This window comes from Mastomys coucha, unplaced genomic scaffold, assembly GCF_008632895.1.
Source record: "Mastomys coucha isolate ucsf_1 unplaced genomic scaffold, UCSF_Mcou_1 pScaffold23, whole genome shotgun sequence".
In the NCBI taxonomy this organism is placed as follows: Eukaryota; Metazoa; Chordata; class Mammalia; order Rodentia; family Muridae; genus Mastomys; species Mastomys coucha.
The window spans coordinates 83,535,294-83,559,022 of record NW_022196906.1 but is presented as its reverse complement, the minus strand read 5'-3'; the positions used below and the strand labels follow the sequence as shown (position 1 = coordinate 83,559,022).

Genomic DNA, 23,729 nt, shown 5'->3' with positions numbered 1-23,729 from the left:
TGTGTGGGGGAGTGTGTGGGGAGTGTTAAGGAGTGTGTAGGGAGTATGGGGGGAGCGTGTAGGGAGTGTGTGGGGAGTGTGTGGGGAGTGTGTAGGGAGTGTGTGGGGAGTGTGTGGGGAGTATGTAAGGAGTGTGTAGGGAGTTTGTAGGAAGTATGTGGTGAGTGTATAAGGAGTGTGTAGGGAGTGTATGGGAGAGTATGTAGGGAGTATTAGAGAGTGTGTAAGGAGTGTGTGGTGAGTGTGTAGGAAGTGTTAAGTAGTGTGTAGAGAGTATATGGGGAGTATGTAGGGAGTGTATAGGGAGTGTTAAGGAGTGTGTAGGGAGTATGGGGGGAGCATGTAGGGAGTGTGTAGGGAGTATGGGGGGAATGTGTGGGGAGTATGTGGGGAGTATGTAAGGAGTGTGTAGGGAATGTTTAGGGAGTGTGGGGGCAGTTTGTAGGGAGTATGTGAGGGAGTGTGTAGGGAGTATGTAAGGATTGTGTGAGGAGTATGTAAAGCATGTGTGCGGCATGTGTAGGGAGTGTGTAGGGAATGTGTAGGGACTGTGTAGGGAGTGTGTTTAATGTGTAAGCAGTGTATAGGGGGTATGTGGGCAGTTTTATGGAGTATGTGGGGAAGTGTGGGGGGAGTGTGTTTGGAGTGTGTAAGCAGTGTGTAGAGAGTGTGTGGGCAGTTTGTATGGAGTATGTGGGGGATTGTGTGGGGGAGTGTGCAGGGAGTGTGTAGGCAATGTATAAGAGTGTATAGGGAATGTGTACGCAATGTGCAATGAGTGCATAGGGAGTGTGTAGGGTTCAGAGTGTGAGTAGGTAATGTGTACAGTATGAGTAAGCTGTGGCTATGAAAGGTATGGGTAGAGTGTGTGCTGTTTGTAAGTAGTGGGTGTGGAGTGACAGTTGAGGGTACAGATGTAGGGCGTAGGATATGGGGAAGCTGTATGTGTAGGATGTGCGTAAGTGGTAAGTGTTGGTGTGGTAGATGGTGTGTGTTGGTGTGGGTAGGTGGTGTGTGTTGGTGTGGGTAGGTGGTGTGTGTTGGTGTGGTAGGTGGTGAGTGTTGGTATAGGTAGATGGTATGTGTTGGTGTGGGTAGGTGGTGTGTGTTGGTGTGGGTAGGTGTGTGTTGGTGTGGGTAGGTGGTGAGTGTTGGTGTGGGTAGGTGGTGTAGGTGATACGGGTAGATGGTGGTGTTTAGCTTGGGGTAAGGTACTTTGTATTGGATATAGGAAGTTGGTGTGTATGGGTTTTGTGTAGGAATATGTGTGAAGCATGGACTATCTATGGCTGTGGGGAGGTAGTGTATGGAATATTAGGTACTATGCAGCTTTTTCCTGACTGTTTCCTGCTGAAAGGTTCTCCCACCTTTTAGCAGTGTAGGCTCGTGACCAAGCCTTCAACACAAGGTTTTGGGGCAGCTTACCTGAGCTGTATCAAGAGGTAGAGACCAAACAGGACTTAGTGCTTTTCCAGTTGGCAAAGAAAGTGTTTTTATGCTCCTCATGTTTATAAATAATAAAAGAATCAAACAAATTGTTTTTCTGTTCTGCTTCATTTGTTATGATACTATATGTTCTTCTTTGCCTTTCTTCTTTTGTAAATTGGCCTTTTTTTTTGTTTGGGTTATTTATTCCTTATTAATTTTTAAGGGCTCTCAGTAAGACATAAGAAGCATCCGCTTCCTGCATTTTCTAGGTTTTATAATGTCTAGAGATGGGTGAGCAAGCATTTCTCATTTGGATAAATGAATCTGTCGTTTTCTTCCTGATTTGAGCATGTGGGATCTTGTAGAAGATTCTTTCAGAATCTCAGATTATCTGACCCTTGTCTCAAACTTCTGCTTTTTTGGTTTCAGATTTTATGTACATGCTCTGAGTAAAGATGAAGTCATTTTTTGAAAAAACCAATTGGTTTTCTGACTATTCCAGTAATATTTAACCAATAAACTACACACACATTTACTTTTTTGAACATACCACCATCTTGTCATTGCCTTGAAATGCTGTCTATCATATTGCTGTATCCTGACCCACACTTGCATCTGGTCAGTCTGTGCCATTAATTTATTTAGGATTTAATATTTAACTACTGAAACTACTTTCTACTTTGACCACAATTCTTCTCTTTTACAATTTACTTTTATTTATATGTATGTGTGTTGATATACTACATGCCCCAGGAGGCCAGAAGAACATGTCAGAGTCCCTGGAGCTGAGATTAAAGGACATCATGAGTCCTCAATATGGGTGCTGGGAAAGAAACTCAGATTCTCTGGAAGAGCAGTGTCAGCTCTTAACCAGTTGAGTTTTCTCTCCAGCTCTACCAACCAGGATTCTTAATTAGTTACCTTGAGGAAATAATTATTTCATGCATCCTCAAACATGAAGGACTTTCCTTATAAAATGAAACAGGAAAACAAGAAAATGAAATGGGGCAAAACATAAATAGCAACAAAGTAGAAAACAAATGTATGTGATCAGTTTTCTTAGTGGCTCTTGCCTTTGTAGAGTCTTATATCTGAAAGTTTACATTAGCTCCACATTTAACATATCTCAGCCAAAAGTGGGCAAGTAGAAACTTAATCTTCCAGTTTTAAATTTTTATTTAGTTATTTTATGATGCTAGGCCTTATATAAAGCAGGCTGGTTTGCAGCTCACTTTGTAGCCCAGGTTGGCCTTGAACTTCTGACCATCTTGCTTTATGTCTCAAGCATACCACCATGCCTGACTTTACTCTTTTTTTTTTAAATCAGTGCATATGTATTTTTAAATTAAGAAAGAGTACATAAAGTAATCTAATAGATGCCCACTTGCAAATGAGATTTCAAAGGTGGCAATGGCTGTCATTTTTGTTTCACTGCTTGGTTTTTTTGCTTGTTTAAAGAAAGGGCTGTTCGGTTTGTTAAATTCTTTTTTGTGGTAGTCTCTTGATGTTCTTTGCCTTGGTCAGGAAGGTGCCCATCCCCCAAATAATTGAAAATGTGACTTGTGACATTGGGATTGACACAGATTTATTAAGGAGCCTGGTGAATGCGGCATGCTGCCCAGGGCCACATGGGACTGAACTTGGGAGCAGTACGAACAAATAGGCTCTGTAATATCTAATGGTTCTCATAGGAGGACATGACTAGCTTGTCTGAATACTTATAAGAGCTGAAGGGATCCAAACCCTGCTATTGGGGGATAGGTAGGAACTGTGCAGTGTTCCTTAATAAAGAAGATGGTTTAAAGGGCCTTACCCAGGGGCAGAATGGGAACTTATGTACAGGCTATTGGAGGCTCTCTTGATTTCTCCAGGTGCCAAGGCGTGGACGAGCTCTTGATGAGCAGAGGCCTTGATTTTAGGACCTTGACTACATCTCTCTGTCTCCACCATCTCAAGCCCGCTGCTTTCATTTCCATGTGTGTTTTTATATTTCCTTTTAATAAGACACTCCTATGATATGTTTGGGCTTTGTTTCTAGGTTACAGGGGTATAGAAGATTCACATGGACGCTTATGCTTCCGTAGATTCTTTATGTTTTGAGGTTTATTCTTAAATTTATTAAATATATATGGATTCATATTTTGAGTAACTCTGAGTCAATTCCTCCACTGCTCTCTCCTCCTATTAAAGAACACCTGGGAACAGTTTTATGTCTTTGTGAACCCATGTTAGTGATTAAGTTAAATATCTTACCATAAAAGAAATAGTATTTGTTTTTTAGAACTTAACTACAAAATACTTTATTTTAAATTAAGAACTTTATTTTTAGGTCCAGAGTTCTGCTTATAACATCTGTCTAGAATTTTACTAAGGTGAATTTTCTTTCTTTAGAAAATCTCTCTCTCTCTCTCTCTCTCTCTCTCTGTGTGTGTGTATGTGTGTGTATGTGTGTGTGTAAAAGAGTGAGTAGAGAGATCTCAAGACGTGATCATGAGTTTTGTATGCTTCCTATACTTTTGTGAATTTTGCTGCATTTATTTTATTTTATTTTTTTTTAAAAAAACCTTTATTGTATTATGATGAGAACAATTACATGATTTCAATTTATCTGAATTTGTTAACATTTAAAAACATATTTCAATTAAATATAATTGAATGCTGCATTTATTTTTAAGGTTATATTTTTCTGGTGAGTTTTATCATCATTCTTTTGTAGTTTTATGAATTGCATTTTTGTTCAATTTAAAGTCATCTCTTATCTGCTAATATAATAAAAATAATTGTAGTGAATACTTAACATTTGGCAAGTACTATTACAAAAATAGCTCAGCCATAGGACATAGGTGCTGTGTCATCTACATGCTAAAGCTAAGGAGACACATACAGAGAAACTTGTAGGTTCTGTGATCACAGATCTAGAGGACAGAATAGCTTAGATGAGAACTTGGGCAGCTTTTTTCAGAATCTGTGATCTTTAAATAGTATGTCATTTTACCTGTGATAAATATAAACCACACTATATTTTTTGGACAGTTATATCTGATTTTCTTTATATTTTCACTATCTATGTGATTTTATTAGTATAGGGCTGTTTTATTTTACTTTTTGAGAATACAACTTGAGAGTCATTGCCTTTTAACTGGCAAATTCATACTCTTTACATTTATTGTGATAATCCTGTCATCTGGTTCTGAAGTCCTACATTAAAAGTTACAGTTTATTTCTGTTATTTAAATGACCACCTGTAATGTTTTCTAAAATTATTTTAACTTACATCCAGCCTTATTTCACTTTTTTTTCTACTCCAGGAATAAAAGGAAACTCAAAAAAAAATTTAAAATCTCATCTGACCCTTTTCCATTTTGCTTAGAAGTCATCAAATCATTTTATGTTCATACAGTATTATGGCATATTTCTTTCTTTTACCTAAATTCAGTTTCTTCCTCAGGAATGTGAATGAAAAACTTTTGAGTTTCTCTTTAACTCTTTAGTTCCTCAATAATAGTTTATCTTTCTTTCTTTCTTTCTTTTTTTTTTTTTTGGTTCTTCAAGACAAAGTAGTTTATCTTATAATATAATTATGTACATTTTATTTTCTTTACCATGTTAAACATTTTATTTCTGCTTATTTTTTATTATTGAAAATGAATAATTTTAAAATTCAACTTTTCAAGTTAAGGGTTTTTTTGTTTGTTTCTGGCAGACTTGAGTTTCAGTACGATGTGTTTGGGCATCTTATGTATGTAGATTTGTTCAGCACGTATGTAGGTTTGTTGTTGCGTTTTTTGTTTTGCTTTGGTTTTTTGCTCTTTGAAGGTTTGTGCTGTAAGTTCTGGAACATTCCTAGACATTATCATTTTTTCTGCTGTTCTCTTTCTTTTTTTTCTGGAACAGCTACTGGGCATTTTCTGAAACATCTCCTTCTATGTGGATGTCTTTCAGGCCCAACTTAATAATAGTGTCAGACCTTGGGACCTCCCCTTGAGCTAGATGCCATTTTGGGCCTGTCACTGGACCTCCTTTCCCTCAGGCTCTTCTTGCTACTTATTTTATATCTCAAGAATTTTTTTTTTTTACTCTGTGTTTAAATTTTACTACTATTTTTCCTCTAAGACAGTACACATGCGATTGTCCAAGGCAGTTTTGCACATTGGTATCAGGGAGATTGTCAGCATAGAACAGGTTTTGATTTCTTAGATTAAGAATATTTGTATCCTGCGGCAACAACTTTAGACCTGAGAGTATTTAAGATGCTGACCTTGTTTTACGTGTCTAACACGTACTTTGCACTGCTAAATACAGAACCTAGGCAGAGGGTGACCCATGTCTTTGTTTCCTGTTTTGGCTAACAGACACTTCTACTCCATTTCATTCTTGGGTTTGAGTTAGACAGAGAACAGTTCAGTGCCTCCAAGTTCCTGCCTGTGATGCCTCTCACCGCCTTCCCTCTGATAGGACCTAGGACCTCCCCTGCCCTCCAGCTTAGGGACTGCCCTGCCTCCTTCTGGGATTCCCAGCTTTAGTTCTGCTTTGGTTTTCTGAGCATTTATCTTGCCCTCGTGCAGGTTTATGAACAGCAAAAACTTCCAACAACAAAAATGCTTTGCAGCATTTCCAGGAGATCAGAGTAGGAGCTCTCTCTCCACCACTGTGCTAAGAGTGTTCCTTTCTTTTGGATCCTGGGATAGCTTTATAACATTTTGAATTCAAACTAAAGACTTCAAGACAAAGCTATGCTTCTCAGGGGTACACACTAGGTAAATAATACAGCAGTTTCCTTCCCAATTCCCTAATACCCTCTTCAGCTGACCTGTAAGGAAAAACCTGGTCTTGTGTTCCTTTGATTTGAAATTTAAACAAGGGGTAACACAAAGAAGGTTACTGCTCCAGATCACACATTTTAGTTCTCTAGGCTGAGACCTTTCTCTTATAGTCCTGTGTCCATACTTGCATTAAATCACAAGAACAACCACAATCTGATAAAATAAAATAAAATAAAATAAAATAAAATAAAATAAAATAAAATAAAATAAAAAAAGGCCAGGATTTTCAGTGAATCTGTAGATGAATTCTCTCGTGGTGTGCTTTTTATGAGTATGCAGTGAGAACATTATGGCTATTTCATTTTGTCTTTTGAAAAGGATACGGCGGGAATGCCTTTATGGCTGACGTTTGCTAATCCAGTTCAAAGCTACGCCTTTCATTCTCATCGGATTTCTGAGCAGTTAGCAAGAGAGGGATGGGCTAAACCGCTAAAGGACTGAGCAGGAATGATACAGAGAAGCTTATCTTCTGTCCAGAGATCTCACACGGCACTCCTAGAGACTGCTAGCCTTAACCAGAGAGAAGCCTCTTTTCTGCTCTAGTTGGATTAAGATCAGATGTCAGCACGGTGAGCACTTGTGTCTCAGGTGGAGAAGGAGCAGACATTCCCTTCAGCCTTTGTATGCCAGCCTTCGTCGCTGCTAGCATGTGGCTCTTCATTCTTTGGTTTGAGTTAGATAGAGAACAGTCCAGTGAACACTCCCAAGTTCCTGCTCTCTATGACCTTCAGTCATGGCACACCAGCCTTTCTCACTGATAGAATGTGGCTTGAAAAGTAACAAGACTCCACGGTGAATTGGGGGGGGGGTATGTGGTGGGGATCAGAAGTCAAGCATCTGGTTTCTGCCCTTTCCAAAGCTGCATACCGTTCTATAGTGAGAGCAGCCACGGACCAGGAAACACAAGAATCTGAATTCTCCCCTTGTCTAGGCACATCAAAGTTTCTGAAAGGAAGAAAAGAATGTAGATTCAAAAATGTGGGTCCACATATAAAGCTCAAGAAGAAGGAAGACTAAAGTGTGGATGCTTCAGTCCTTCTTAAAAGGGGGAACAAAATATTCACAGGAGGAAATAGGGGGACAAAGTATGGAACAGAGACTGAAGGAAAGGCCATCCAGAGACTGCCCCACCTGGGGCTTCATCCCATTTATAGACACCAAACCCAGACACTATTGCACTATTGTGGATGCCAAGAAGTCCTTGCTGACGGGAGCCTGATTTAGCTGTCTCCTGAGAGGCTCTGGCAGAGCCTGACAAATATAGATGCTTGCATATCAACCAACCAGAGCTCCCAGGGACTAAACCACCAACCAATGAGTACACATGGAGAGACCCATGGCTCTAGCTGAATATGTAGCAGAGGATGGCCTTGTCAGCCATCAGTGGGAGGAGAGGCCCTTAGTCCTGTGAAGACTTGATGCCCCAGTGTAGGGGAATGCCCAGGGTGGTGAAGTGGGAGTGGGTGGGTGGGAGGGGGAGCACCCTCAAAGAAGCAGGGGGAGGGATGATAGGATAGAGTGTGTGTGGGAGGGATACCCCCGGGAAAGGGAATAACATTTGAAATCTAAATAAATAAAATAGCCAATTAAAAAAAAAAGGAAAAAAGAGAGAAAAAAAAAGACAAATGTGGGTCCCAACCTGGGCACCTATATATAGTGTGGTTAGTTTCATCCCAGTGCTGCCCTTACAGCAACTCTCTTTGACAGTATCCCTACTCCTATTTCCTGTAGCCTCCATCCCTGGAGCCAGCATCCTGTCTGTCAAAGACAACTGGGCTACTGTCCCAGAGACCCTGAGACTAGGTAGCTTAGAGAGTTATTTTGTTGTTCAGGGTCCTACAAGCTAGGTGGTTCATAGGAAAGCAAAAGCTTCTAATGTCTGGTGAGGATTTTCTTATGACACCCTCAGCCTGGCAGAAGGCAGAAGAGCAGGCTTGTGTCAGGCTGTATGAAGTGTCTTCCAAAGCGACCGTCATCTCACCCATTAGCCACACCATGGCCTCTAATCATTTCTTAAAAGCTCATCTCTTGATTGTATCTGAATTTTGAAGGCATCTATTCCAAATAACAGCACACCCTACTTAAGTTTTACCTGCTTGTTCTTTCATTCCCTTTTCTTGTCCTAACCAAACTCTGTTGCTCTGTACCTTCTAACCACCTTCCTTTTGACTGGAACATGTCTTGACCCTTCCTTTTGAACTCAAAATACCCATATCTTCAGGCTTCTAGACCACTGGAGATGGTATCATCTCTACAAAATTTTCTTCCCCTCTCCCCTTTGACTGGATTCCATCTACCTCGTCATGGACTGAGACACCTTGCTTAAATTCCCCTGGCCGTTGCCATTTACCATTGGCATGTTTTATGGAAACTTGTAAAAAAAATAGGGTAAGTGTCAGGAGCTCTGGCTGCCAGGGCCAGATCTGCCCCACTTCCACATGTGCCTTATCATCTTTTCCTCAATTTCCATATTCATAAAATGATGATCACTGCAGCCCCAACCAGCACTGATCCTAAAGATAGTTTTCTTCCCTGAGACCATGAACTCCAAGCAGAGAGATAGTGTTCGCTTTTCCAGCTGATCCTAGCACAGGTCTTAATGCCTATGCTACAAATACTTGATCCGTTGAGCCATCCTCCAGCCCCAGAAAAAGGAACTTTAGCACTGAATGATTACAGACAAGAGTCAGGTGCAAGGAGTGAGTACCAAGTAGAAATGGTATGGAAGCAGGCTGGCCTGGGAGTCACATGTGTTGAGAACTAAGGGGGACATCCCTACTTGCTCTGAGTCGAAACTTCATCCTTGGCTTTCAGAACTTCCCTATGGAATGAGTTTATGATCTTTTCTTCCAATTTAATAAGAGTTAAATAATGAGTCTCACAACCAGCTTGTTATTTTCTCTCTGAGGAGATGTATAAACTAGGCAGAAGCAGTAACTCATGGGACTAATGAAGGTCCCCAGAAATGTGTGATTGAGAATGGAGTTTTCCACAGTGGGAAATTAGAAGACTTTAAAGAAGTGGGGAATGAAAAAAATAAGGAGGCCAAAAACATGCCTCTGGAAGACTTGCATTGCTTTTTATACAGAATGTAGTCAAGATTCAAAGTTGATGTCACATAGTAGGTCAGCCCCATAGAGGCCTTTTCCCTCCACTTTGTCACATATGGACATATCTGCCCCTTTGAATACAAGGTCGGATCTGGCACAGTGTCAGAAGGCTTTGGGTCTCTTACTCATTTTTGGACTTCAGACAACTTAGGTATTTTCTCTCTTTAGTATCCTATTTGTCTGTCAGTTCTCCAGTTTCCTTATCTGTGAACTGAAGTTGTTCTTTTTACCCTGTAGAGGTGTTAAGTGTGGTCAAGGAGGTAGAGTCTGCCAGAGGCTCTACATCGAACACTGGCTCCTGTTGTCACCCAGAGAGCCTGAGAGCTTACTGTTCGGCACCCCCAACCCCTGCACCCATCCCTCCTCTGGGTTTTGTTGAAGGTTTTATAGCAAATCTTACAATAGCAAATCTCTAATGATTGGTCATCCTTTGTGTGCATGCCACCCCTAAGTCCAGTTACTTTTGCTCATCCACAGGCATCTAATGCCAGGTGCGTGTATGATGTATGTATGTGTTCATGCGGGTGTGTGCACAAAGCAACTTGGGGAGGGAAGATCTGACTTCATCTTACAGCTGGTAGTGCAGCATGAAAGGAAGTCAGGGCAGGAATTCAAAGAAGGAACCTGGAGGCAGGCACTGAACCAGAGGTCATGGAGGAATGTTGTTTATTGTCTAGGTCTCCATGGCTCACTCAGTTTGCTTTTTATAAAACTGGAACCATCTGCCTAGGGGTAACACCACCCACCCACGCTGGGCTGGGCTTTCCCACATTAATCATTAATTAAGAAAATGCCCCAGAGGTTCAGCTGAAGCTAAGCCGAACGGAGGCATTTTCTCAATTAAAGTTCTCTCTTCTCAAATGACTGTAGTTTGTGTCACGTTGACAAAAACTAACCAGCACAATATGAAGGTATACATTGTTGACATTGGGTGATTTCCCTATCACTCTCCACTTTATTTGTGAGACAGGGTCTTGAACTGAGCCCTGAATTCATTGACCGGACTAGGCTGGGAAGCCAATGAGCTCCAGGAGTCTGTTCATCTTTCTTCTCCTAACTCCAACACTGGGGATCCATATGGACACTGCAGTGCCCGTCTTTTTTATGTGGGTGCTGGGTGCCCACACTTAGATCCTTATGTTTACGCAGCAAGCCCTTTACTACGAGCCATCTCCCCAACTCTCTAATGCCAGCTCTCATAATAATTAAACAGGACCCAAGCTTACCACAGCTTTTATACTCTCATTGGGAGATAATGAGTCTTAGTTTTGTAAGTTTTTTTTCTTTTTTCTTCTTGCAAATAGATTATTTTGGGGATGCATTTAAGCCAAGTAAAGCAACAGTGAGAGCAGGGAAGGCCTCCCTGGGGGGCCATATCTTGGGGCTTTCCTGGGAGATACATGGTGTACACAACTTGGAGTAAGCTCAGCTCAGCAGTCCTGGATTTAGGTCTTTTTGCTCTTAGTTGCTGTCGCGCACTTTGGGTTCCCAAGTCCCATTTCTTCATCTGTCAGAGAGTAATTGTGAAAGTAAAAGAGGTCTCTTAAGGTGGTTATAGGGATTAAAGTAAAAAAATAGCTATGAATGCAATTCGTGCCACCAAATCCATAAAATACGGTACGCATTTGCTGCACACTATTCTCTAAATTACATTCATTTGTCCTCTACTCTGATAGCTACTCCCATTTATTTACTTCAAGACCAAGCGTGACAGATTGTCCTCGCCTCTAGCAAGCCAGAACATCCTGACACAGAATGTTTTCATCCGAGGGAAGCAAGGACTGGGGCAGGGCAGAGGCACTGTGTGGGCGAAGTCCATCTCCTGGTGGCTTGTCCCTGGCAGGAACAGAGCCCGTTAAACTTTATTTTCTTTTCTCATGCAAGTAAAGGCTAGCCATGAGTTTCCAGATATTCATGGCAGACACCATGCTAAGATTTATACAAGCCTATTAAGAGCAGCTGCCCTCAGGACAGAGCAAGAGCCCACGGCCTCCCGCTATTTAAGCATAGTCTTGAGGAAATGAATTGCTTTTGTTGAAAATGAGCTAGACCTTCCAGAACACTGTCAATTTAAAAAATCAATGGCAATTAGAACATGTCTAGTCTTTGGGGGACAGAGTCTGGCTGGACTGGAACTCACTTTGTAGACCAGGCTGTCCTGGAACTAGCAGTAATCCTCCTGCTTCTGCCTTGTGGGTGTTGGGATCACAGGAGGGTAACAGACCTGGCTTTGGTGAGCCTTTTCTATACAGCGTGTGCTCAGGGAAGTCAACTCACAGTGTGCATCATTGATATATCTTAAACCTCAGAAGCTGGTGCCTACGCTTATCAATAGGGAGTTTTCTTATAGGAATTTGATTCGATTGGATGCTTTAAATTTCCTAAATTTCAGATGAGTTCATGCTGTGATTCTCTTCCATTCCGCCTTCCTTTTCCCCGGTTGAATTGAATGCAGTGATAGCAGGCATACACACAGGGAAGCTGTAACATGGTATGGAGGGCCTACACCCGCCAGTGGACCCTTGGGAGTCAAGGTTGAAGCTTTTGTTCCATCTCTTAGAAAGACACTGATGTGGCCTAGGCCTGGTATGGGAAGCATGTCTGGTCCAGGATTCACCTAAAGTCCCTACAGGCCAGCAATCAGGGTGGCCAGTGTGGGAGAAAAAGAGGGAACACTCCACACTGATGTGCCCATTACAAAAAAAAAATGGCAGAAACAACAATATGCTCAACAAAATGACTACGACGAAGGATGCTTTGCCTTGCAGGCTGACTAGGTTCGTCTCCCTGGTTGGCAACTGACATCAGGTGCTGAGGCACAGGCATGGCTTCTTACAGAGGGGAAGCTTGCAGGCCATTTTTGTTTGGAATTCAGGGCTAGAGGCAAGCTCTGCAATGGGACTGACAAAGCCTGCAGAGGGACTGCAGCTCTGTAGCCGCACCTGTCCAGCTCTCCTCTACACGCTTGGCTGGCCAATGAAAATTAGAAATGACAATGTCCACTAGATGGTATCCATAATAGCCACAAAATGATTGTAAACATCAGGATAATAAGAAATGCGTAAGTAAAATAAGTGACAGCACACAGTGAGCTTCACTGTACACTTCACAAATGAAAACTTCATAAATGTACATTCTTACAGTGTAAAGTATCAGTTGAAAAGACACCTGCCAGGACAGGCAACACAAGTAAAGCATGAAACAAGCCAGAGCCAAAGACTACACATTGTGCTATGTGATTCCACTTTATTCCCATTCTGAAAGATAGATCAGTAGTCGCCAGGGGTAAGATGCAAGGGGTATGGAGAAATCATCTCGAATGGTAGTCTACATCGTGGTAGTTGTGCTTGCTATATACATCCATCAAGTGCAAGCAGTGACACACTTAAAAGTGTGAACTTTACTGCATACAAACGATGCCTTAACTTAAAAATTGTATAAAACTTTTACAATAAAAGTATGATTCACTACTGAGTGGAGACTATGGAAATAAATCTGCATAAAGTAAGATCTTCATGATTCGAAATTATGTATTCCTAGAAACTAAAATGAAGGAAGATGATGTGTACTAAAATGTAAACAGTTGTTATATTTGGGTTTTAAATACGGATCTCTCTCTGAAACAGTACTCTCTTTAGCTCAATATCTTATCATGCAAATTTTCAGTCTTGCAGCAAATCTGAAAGAATATTATCTTGAATAATCATGCATCCACCATCTGGATGCAACCATTAACGGTTTACTATATTTGGTTGATCACATATCTATCCATCACCAAGCCATCTGATTTCTTACATCTGATTTCTTCAAAGTAACTTGCAGGCATCTATACTTTTGCCCCTAAATACTTTATAATGCACATCACTGCTGCAAGTTCAACAGTGAGTTTGATTTTCTTTTCCTATAAATTTTACATACAATGAAGGCCACGAATATTAACAGTGCCTTGGCAAGTTTTGATGAATATATATGTCTGTGCAGTAACTGATGCCTATCGAAAGATCTAGAACAGTGGATCTCAACCTTCCTAATGTTTTGACCCTTTAATACAGATCCTCCTGTTGTGGTGACCCCCAACCATATTTATTGCTACTTCATAACTGTAATTTTGCTACTGTTACAAATCGTAATATAATTTCTCTGTTTTCCAATGGTCTTAGGCAACCCCTGTGAAAGAATCGTTAATCCATAGGTTGAGAACCTCTGATCTAGAATGTTCCCCATTGCTACCCTCACAAAAGTCCCTAATACTATTCTTACTTTATAAAACTTTTGTCTTTCTTAATGATTTTTCATTTTTCTCAAATTCCTACAATAAGCAAACATTATGCAATTATCAAATCATCATATTATCAACATACTCATCTATATTTCAGAATGGTATTAAAATGGAATCGTAGAGTACAATGTCTTTTAATCTGGCTTCTGTCATGCTTTATTTATGTTGTACATCCTAGCAGTTTGTATTTTAAGCTGATATGTTGCAGTATAAGAATGTACATTTATAAAATTTTCATGTTCAGTAAAGCTCATTGTGTGTCATAATTTGTTTTATTTATGCATCTCTTATATTTGGGTGTTAACAATAATTTGGTTGCTTCTATGAATGCCATAGAGTGAACATTGATATGTCTGATTTTTAATTGATTGCTTCTTTGAGGTAGACTCCTAGGAAAGGAATTGTTAGGTCAAATGTGACCATTTTAAAGCCCTGAACCATATTTATTTATCAAAATGTCTTTCTTGTGCTTCTTTAAATGATTCTGACCAATCTGGACCTAGAACTGTGCTGCTATTTCTAACTGTCTTTTCCCCCTTTCCTTTCTGCTGTCGTCAGGATAGAACTGACTGATGCTCCAGTGTAGTCAGTGAGCTTGCACATCTAAATCATGGAAGCCAATCAGGAAGCTTCTCTCTTTTTGGTGAAGATCTTAGAAGAATTGGACAGTAAACAAAATACCGTTTCCTATCAAGACCTGTGCAAGTCACTGTGTGCCCAGTTTGATCTGTCTCAGCTTGCCAAACTGAGAAGTGTGCTTTTCTACACAGCATGCCTCGATCCCAACTTCCCAGCCACTTTATTCAAAGACAAGATGAAATGCTCTGTAAATAATCAACAGTCAAAGAAAATCATGGTGGCGGCAGATATCGTGACAATCTTCAACCTGATCCAGATGAATGGGGGCACCGCTAAGGAGAAGCTGCCCACAAGTTGCCACAAGATGCGCAAGAAGGAGGCATCCTTTGAGTCTTGCCGGTCCGACACTGAGGTGTGCAGCCCGACAGTTTGTGAGTCTCTGAACTGTGAGCTGAGTGAGAGGCCCTTCAGCCGAGGCTACCCCACCAGGCAGTCATCCAAATGTAAGGAATGTCCACAGTTCGTCCCTGCCTCTGAGCCCAACTTCCTGTTGGGTGTTAGCAAAGAGGTGAAAAATCGGGCAGCCTCTCTGGACAGGCTGCAAGCCCTGTCCCCCTATTCTGTGGCCAGCCCTCAGCCCTGTGAGATGCAGAGGACCTATTTCCCCATGAATATTGAGAATGAGTCCATTTCAGATCAGGACTCTCTGCCCATCAGCCAAGGCATCAAAGAGACCTTCATCTCCAGTGAGGAACCATTTGTGGTTCAGTCCTGTGTTCAGAAAAGGAACATCTTCAAAGAAGACTTTCACAATCTCATGACTGTATCCCCCAGTTTGGTTGGTACAACCAACAAAGCAGAAGAGGATCATGGGGAGCCCCAGAGTCAGAAGGAGCTGCACAAGCCACCGTTCTTCAACCACAGCTTTGAGATGCCTTACCACAACCAGTACCTGAATCCAGTGTATTCCCCCATCCCTGACAAAAGGCGGGCGAAGCATGAAAGCTTAGATGACCTTCAAGCCTCTACCTATTTTGGACCCACTCCAGTGATGGGAACACAAGACACCAGGCGCTGTCCAGGGAGGTCCAGTAAACAGACTCCATGGCCCGCCAAAAGCTGGAGCCTAAACACGGAGGAAGTGCCTGACTTTGAACGCTCCTTTTTCAATAGAAATCCCTCTGAAGAGAAGCTACGCTATCCGAATTCTGGCAGCCAGACTCCCAATTTCTCAGGCCCAGACAGGCATCCAGTTTACCTGGTGCCAAAGGATCAACAGAAGGTTCTCCCTGCTGGCTACGCAGTGAAACCAAATGGACTCAAATCTAAAGAGATCTCGTCCCCTGTTGACCTGGAGAAGCACGAAGCAGTCAAGAAGTTTAAAGACAAAACCATCAGCTGTACCAGTGGGCAGCACAGCTCAGACACCAGCAGTGTGGGTACCCAGACAGAGCAGCATGTGCTGGACCCCCCAAAATGCAAAGACTTGTGTGCTTCGGGTCAGGCCAAGTACAGTGACAGGCATGCCATGAAACACTCGGATGATGACTCAGAAATCGTCAGCGATGACATCAGCGACATTTTCCGGTTTCTTGATGACATGAGCATCAGCGGCTCCACAGGAGTGATCCAGTCATCCTGCTACAACAGCACCGGCTCCTTGTCTCAGCTTCATAAGTCAGACTGTGATAGTTCGCCAGAGCATAACCTCGCCAAAATCACCAATGGGGTCGCCAGCAGCAAGGGAGACAAGTGTAACCGGCCTGAAAACGTCCACCACTCCGAGGAAGAATTGAAGAGCAGTGTGTGCAAACTGGTTCTCAGGATTGGTGAGATCGAGCGGAAGTTGGAATCATTGTCAGGGGTCCGAGAGGAAATCTCCCAGGTCCTTGGAAAACTCAATAAACTGGATCAGAAAATACAGCAGCCGGAGAAAGTGAATGTGCAGATTGACCTGAACTCCTTGACAAGCGAGGCACCTTCTGATGACAGTGCCTCTCCGAGGGTCTTCCGTTCACACAGTGGCTCCCACGGACCTAAGCTGGAGAACAGTCCTGACTGGTGTTGCTCTGATGCCAGTGGAAGTAACAGTGAAAGCCTGCGTGTCAAGGCCTTAAAGAAAAGCCTCTTTACCAGGCCATCTTCCAGGTCCCTGACTGAGGAGAACAGTGCTACAGAGTCTAAAATTGCCAGCATCTCAAACTCTCCCAGAGACTGGCGAACCATCACATACACCAACCGCATGAGCCTCAACGAGGAGGAGATAAAAGATGCAGGCCCAGCCAATAACAAAGACTGGCATAGGAAATCTAAGGAGGTAATGGAAATTTAAGTTCTCATGATTGGTTTCAGCGTAGTCACAGCCTCAGACCTTCCATGAAAAGCCTTGTCTCTTGCTGGTAACTGTGCCTTGCTGGTTTCCCTTCCAGAATTGGCAGGCTCTGCACATTAGAACAGAGAGGGCAACATGAGCAGGCTGTTTGTTCTGCCAAGGTGCCAGTCAGTTGGGTGGAGCTCATGCTGGGATGCTGCCGCCAGTAGACAGTGCGGTTGGGATATTGGACAGGTGGTGTGAGAAGGGTTTTGCAGGAGGGGGAGTGCATCAAGGCAGGCAAACATCTTCAAGGTTATCTTTTTGTCCTTGCTGAAGTAGTGGGATCCGTACCAGGCAAGCTTGGGAAGAGGCTTGCTGGGTGTCCTTGCTGTGAGGTCTCTTGCATGAATTTTATTGCGTGCATGATGTTACTCTTGAAAATATGAGCCCTTTCACTATAAGATGAGTAGTTTATTACTAAGAATAAGGAAACAATTTCATTGTTCCCCCAAGGAAAAACAACCAATCATAAACAATGTCTCCTTCTCCTCTTTAGTTGCCTTTTCTCTACATAACAGTGTTTTGCACTTCTCCTGTGAGGGTTACTTTTGACAATTTATCAAAGACCTCACTCTACCAGGGCTAGAATCCAAGCATGTGTGTATTCAAAGACTTCCTTGTTTTGTCCCGTGGTGAAAGGGACTGTTCCAGGGGACACACATCTGATCCCTTCATTCCAGCTAGGTTCCAGTGACTCCTCCCTGCCAGCATGATGTAGTGTCAGGCTGTAGCTTGTCTTCCTGCCACTCTCAGCTTCTGTGGTCTTTGGACAGGCCATGGGCTTCCCTCCCAGGGTCTCTGCGGACTTGACTATCAGTGGGAGGGAGGAGTGGGATGGGCTCTAAGGATGAGGAGCCAAAGAAGAGGTGTGGGTTTCCCAAGTGATATTCAGAAGGACAAACTTGCAAAAATGACTTTGAATTCAGGGTCCAAATGAGAGGAAAGGGAAAATTAGGGAGCATTATTTTTTCTAATCCCAAAGAAGCCCTTGTATCTCATGGTACTTCCCCCCAACCCTATACTGCTTGCCATAGATACCAGGCCCGGGCCAGATTTCTGGAACCCAGGGTCTTATATAACATTGAAAAATAGCCATTAGAGAACTCACATGGTTAGGTGATTGTATTACCAAACCCACGTGAACCAGCCTAACCTCCAATGCCTCGCCAAGCCAGCAAGACTAGCTACAACCATAAGTAAGATCCACTTGAAATGCCTCACATCAAGAAGCTATTGTGTGAAGTAACCCCGCTAGACTGCATGTCTATTTTTACTGTGACTTTTCTTCTTGGTATTTTCCATCTCTTGTTGATGATCTTTCTTGGGCTAACCAACCAGCTTTGGTCACTGTCTCAGCTTGGATCCAGTGTCACCATGCCCAGCTCTCAGAGTCCTTGGGTCTCAGATGACACTTTTTACTCCTTGGTAGCCAGTGTCTCTACTTTGTTTCACTGGTGGGGGATGGTCATAACCCAGCCACGTTCCCAGCTGATGAGCTCCACAGGAGCTGTGGCTCACGCAAGCTCAGTCTAGCTGCCAGCGGCTATGTATCTACCTTTTGCGATTTCTCATGCATCTCTGCCTTGTTTGCTATTTGGAATCCTCTAGTCCAGCTTTCACACCCTACCTGGGGCTTGGGAACCTCCACCTTCCACCTCATCTCATAGGCTGCGTCTGTGTTTACTTCCCTAAAAGAATTTTCTATAGGTGTGCAATGCCTCTTGTTCTCACATTCTTCGCAAAAAGAATTTTCTATAGGTGTGCAATGCCTCTTGTTCTCACATTCTTCGCAGATCTCCTTTGACTCAGCAAAAAGTCTTAAAACTCTCACGCAGACTTTTGAAGTTTTTCTGTTAGTTCTCTATCTCGGTCTCTCTCTCTTTCTCTGTCTCTATCTCACTGTGTGTGTGTGTGTGTGTGTGTGTGTGTGTGTTTTCATGCATGTGGAGGTTGGAGGACAGCTTGTAGCAGCTGCTTATCTTTATCTATCATGTGGGTCCTGGAGATTGAACTCTGATCATCAGGCTTGGTAGCAATTGCCTATACCAACAAAGCCTGAATTTCACATTCTTATTTCTAACCAAAGTTAGAAATTTTACCTTAAAGCCCACCCTGCCTTCATGAGTTTATTTCCCCCTGAAATGCTATGGCCATTCATTTACTCAGTTACCTACTTAGTAACTATTTAAAACTGAACTGTTTCAGCCAGGCCTTGTTAGATGGCCAAACAGTTCATCACATCATATCTACATCATTTCTAGTATGATTTACTTCCTCTGTATTTAGGATAAGGTGAAAATGGCTGGTGCTGATCTCTGCATTCTCAGGCCTCTGGATTCTGTGTGTTCCTTAAGGCCTCTTCATTCACACATACCTGAACTCTTCTACAGGGATTGTTGCCCATCTCTGACCTCTAGCATTCAGTTCTCTTTGTTCAGATGTACTGGGCAAAACCCTTTACTCTAACATATAGATTATGTGTGTATATACTGACTACTATCTTATAGGATAAACACAGCAGTAGCAGGTACAGTCCTGGTCTCGATGAGATGTTCGTAGGAGTGCGAGAGTCCAAATCCTGGCTCTGTCATTTCCGCAGCTGTGCAGGCAGCATTGAGTCTATCTCTAAAAACTCTCTGACCCGATCTTCTACATCCTCAGTGGGGATAATTTCAGTTCTGACACTTGAAATGTTAATGAGTTGGTGGCATGAGATGCTCACATCTGGCACCAGGCAGAGTGGCAAATATACAGTCAGCCCAGTGGCAACCACCAAGGTTATCCTCATGAGAATATCTGCCACCCCTGGCTTTGCACATCATCTGCTTATTGTAGAAGCTCTGTCAAGACTGGGAAATGCTATGTGAGCAGAATAAAGAAGAGCAGTGGAGCCTCTTAGAAGCTCCGGGGCCTTGATGGGTTAGAAAACAAGAAGGAAATCCGTCTTCTTGCTTGACTTACCTAAATCTGTGCCTCTTTTCATACAGCCTTGATAGCCAAGGTTTACCCACTACTTCTGAGCTGGTGGATGGGGTGTGCTGATATGTGAGCTTCTAGCCCATATCCAGGGGTGTGATGGGTACGTTCACAGCCAGCCACATTTGTTCATCATGTGTCCAGGTGTCATAAGACTTCCATCACATTTGTTTCTCCTGCTGTCTGTTACTTTCGTACAGCATGCTTTGCTCCCCTTCTCACACTCCCAGAGCTGCAACACTGGACAAATCCTTATGGATTGCCATATTTATTAGCATCATTGTTTTGAGCCAGAAATACTACTCAGCTATTAAAAACAATGAATTTATTAAATTCTTAGGCAAATGGATGGAACTAGAAAGTATCATCCTGAGTGAGGTAACCCAATCCCAAAAGAACACACATGCTGTGCACTCACTGATATTAGCGGATAAGTGGATATTAGCCCAGAAGCTCAGAATATCCAAGATTCAATTCATAGACCACATGAAGCTCAAGAAGAGGGAAGACCAAAGTGTGGGTTGCTCGGTCCTTCTTAGAAGGGGGAACAAAATACCCATGGGAAGAGATACAGAGACAATGGATGGAGCAGAGACTGAAGGAAAGGCCATCCAGAGACTGCCCCACCTGGAGATCCATTCCATATACAATCACCAAACCCAGATACTATTGTGGATGCCAGCAAGTGCTGGCTGACAGGAGCCTAATATCGCTGTCTCCTGAGAGGCTCTACCAGTGCCAGACAAATACAGAGGTGGATGCTCTCAGCCAACCATTGGACTGAGCACAGGGTCCCCAATGGAGGAGCTAGAGAAAGGACCCAAGGAACTGAAGGGGTTTGCATCCCCATAGGATGAACAGCAATATGAACCAACCAGTTCCCCAAGAGCTCCCAAGGACTAAACCACCAACTTAAGAGTACACATGGGCCCATGGCTCCAGGTGCATATGTAGGAGAGGATGCCCTTGTTGTTCATTAATGAGAGGAGAGGCCCTTGGTCCTGTGAAGACTTGATGCTCTAGTGTAGGGGAATACCAGGAGCAGGAAGCAGGAGGGGGTGGGTTGGCAAGCAGGGGGAGTCGGGAGGGGATAGGGGGATTTGAGGGGGAAACCAGGAAAGGGGATAACATTTGAAATGGAAATAAAGAAAGTATCTTTATAAAAAACCCATAAACAAGCCATTCCCCTGCGTTAGAGGGACTCAAAGTCCAGTGGAGGAGACAGGCTGGCAGACAAACTGTTACAGGTCAGCACAGCAAGTTCTGGCTAAAGGGTCTGAACACAGTCCTATTAGATCACAGAGACTAACACCATCCCATTTATGACAGAGAGCTTGCTGGAGTCATTTATGTGGAAACCCTGTGACCTCGAGGTGAGTATAGAAAAGATCAGAGACCCTGTTCTTAGAGGCTCACTGAGCATAGAGAGGACTGTGATATGTCTTGAGGCCTGAGGGCATGATTCACATCAAGCCCTTTCACACATTCCCACGTCCACACTGCTGCCCAAGCTCCTCCTTTATCTTAATTGTTGTACAGATGCAGATACATTGAGAGGGCCACCTGCATCAGGGGGTCCACTAGACACTCCTCATGTGGGATGTCCTGCTTAGTTTCTCCCCACCATGGCAGGCTTTCAGTAGCGCTTTTGGGTCATCCCATGCAGAAATAACCCATGTCTTTTACTCACTGAGTATAGGTAAAAAAGAAAGGAGTCAACAAGCATGAGCCAAGCAAGACTCCAAAACTAGCTTATTAGGTTGAAAATCCAAGTTTAATCAGCTCCATGTCCTGGAACAAACAATGGAGTCTTTTTTTGTGTGTGTGTGTGCTCCATTGGTCAACTGCACAAGCAGAGTCAATTCTGGTATGGATGGTGTAAGGAACAGGTTTTAAAGAACTTATGTTTGTTATGGAAACATGTGATTTTTCTTGATATTATCAGGATCAGAAGCTCTCTTTAGAGAAGCCTCAAACAGGTAGACTTTGTACGTATTCATAAGTAAATTCGTGCTGCTTCATGGGTATCTACTGGGACCTCATTGATAAAAAGCTGGCTAGCTACTCAAATGTACTGTGAGACCTGATGGCATCTCTGTGGCTTTTCTGGCTATCTTTGTGCTCTTCTGCAGGCAGACAGGCAGTATGACATCCCCCCACAGCACAGATTGCCCAAGCAGCCCAAAGATGGCTTCCTGGTGGAACAGGTGTTCAGCCCTCATCCTTACCCCACCTCCCTCAAGAGCCACATGAAGAGTAACCCCCTGTATACAGACATGCGACTGACCGAGCTCGCTGAGGTGAAGCGGGGCCAGCCTTCTTGGACCATAGAGGAATATGCTCGGAACTCTGGTGACAAAGGCAAGCTGACAGCTCTGGACCTGCAGGTGAGCCTCTCTGTTCCTCGGTGGGAGGAACCCAGCCATGGGTTATGGATGATGTCAATCTGGCCTCTCTCTCAACTTTTAAACTCCCTGGGTCCCTACCATGGTTTTCTAAACTTTAATGAACAAGAGAGGAGAGGGGTCTTTTTTTTGTAGTTGTTATTTTTTAAACAAGGGGGTTAATAGCTTGCCTATTTGTTTATAAGCATTTAACAATGAGGGTCCTCGCTTTATGTGTTTGTTGGCCGCCTGATTTGCTAGTGATGCTTTTTAAGACCAAGTGCAAATTCTAATCTTTGCTCACAAGACCTGAGCCAAACTGTTTAATGAAACACAAGCTGATTTCTCCTTCCATATGTAGCACGTGGGATAAGCATGTTTATGGGAGCCAAGCTATGGATTATGTTTCCATACGGAGCCACCCCAGGTAAGAGCCATTCCTGGAAGGTCTGTGAATGCCATATGGCTAGAGGGCATGCTTTTTTTGTTCACCCACCGCAGGACTGGGTTTTGGCTGCACTTTTATTTTGGGTAAGAGGTTTGTGGGCAGCTCTAGGTGGTTCCACTCACAGCACGTGTCCGTTTCCACATCACTGTACGGGAATCACCGTGGCCACCTGTGGATTTCGCTGTGTGGACAGTAAGGCCATACACCAAGGGAATGAGTTCTCTCCAGACCGCCTAAGCATTTGGAGTAGGGTGGCTGAGAGCTGTCTGCAGGCTCACTGTGACCAGGCTCTTGTGTTATGGCCTTGCTCCATACAAAGAGGGTATGGGAGGTATAGCATGTGGCAGAGAAAAGACACCGGATTCGAACAGCATCAAGGCCTAATCCATAGCTTCTTAAGAACACTGTGTGGCCTGGAACACTTATGTCACCTGCTTTAGCTTTGGTCTTCTCACTTGTGAAGTGGGCATTAACTTTTGACATTAATAGCATTGTTGTAAGAACTGAAAATTATATATATATATATATGTATGTATGTATGTATATGTATATATATAGCCTGGTCCTGAGTAGATATTGAGAGACATGGCACTCGGGAGTTGGTAGTGGACGCTGAAGTCAGCCAGTATACTGAGTACTTTCCCCATTTATCTCTTGGTTTCAGACGAATTTGTCTGTGAGGCAGGCATTACTATGACCACTTCCAATTTACCAAGCAGGAAACAATGGATGCAGGAAGCTCGGTGAATCAGTCCAGGTCAAACAGGTCTAAGTCTATACTGGACCACGGGACAATAAGACTCCTGTTCTTTCGCTTCTCTTCTCTCTGTAGTTTCCCCCTTTGCTATTGCTAGGAGCTTGACAGAACTTTGTCTCAGGCAAAGGGCTTGCAATCATAGTTGCCTATCTGGCCCCTGAATAGTAGCAATTTACGGAAGCTCTTGGGTAAGAGGTTTGTGGTGGCAGCTGGAGCATTTTAAGCTTCCCCTCGCCCAGCATATCCTATATATATATAATATCTCTGTGCATACTACATGCCATTTGTTTCCTTGGGCTGCTGTTTCTCCTGTCATCTTCCTGATGACAAGCAGGCTAGACCATGTCGTGAATTTCCCACAAGCAGGCCTCTGTTCAACTTTGCTATATATGGTATGTCTTGAATCAGTGTGTCTTAAGTTATCACAACCTGCCAGTTAGAAAACACTCGGAATTAGAAATGGCTCAACAGGTTGTAATAAGCAATATTTCACACTGCTCTGAAGGTGACTTTGAAAACAGATTTTGAAAGTTTAGGCAGAGAGAGAGAGAGAGAGAGGGGGGAGGAGGGA

The 23,729-nt window shown here is 43.1% G+C and overlaps 1 protein-coding gene across 5 annotated transcripts in view; it reads left to right on the top strand.

Moving 5' to 3' along the window:
- Minar1 (membrane integral NOTCH2 associated receptor 1) overlaps positions 1-23,729 on the top strand; it is a 32,945-nt gene that overhangs the window by 5,250 nt on the left and 3,966 nt on the right. For 3 of the 5 annotated variants that reach the window (XM_031345102.1, XM_031345103.1, XM_031345104.1), the window contains exons 2-3: positions 14,199-16,536; positions 21,702-21,956. In XM_031345102.1, coding sequence (XP_031200962.1) covers positions 14,251-16,536; positions 21,702-21,956 — 2,541 coding nt within the window. In that variant the 5' untranslated portion in view covers positions 14,199-14,250. Of the gene's footprint in view, positions 1-14,198; positions 16,537-21,701; positions 21,957-22,314; positions 22,381-23,729 lie in introns of all 5 variants that reach the window. The other 2 variants (XR_004111761.1, XM_031345105.1) reach the window with 2 other exon arrangements.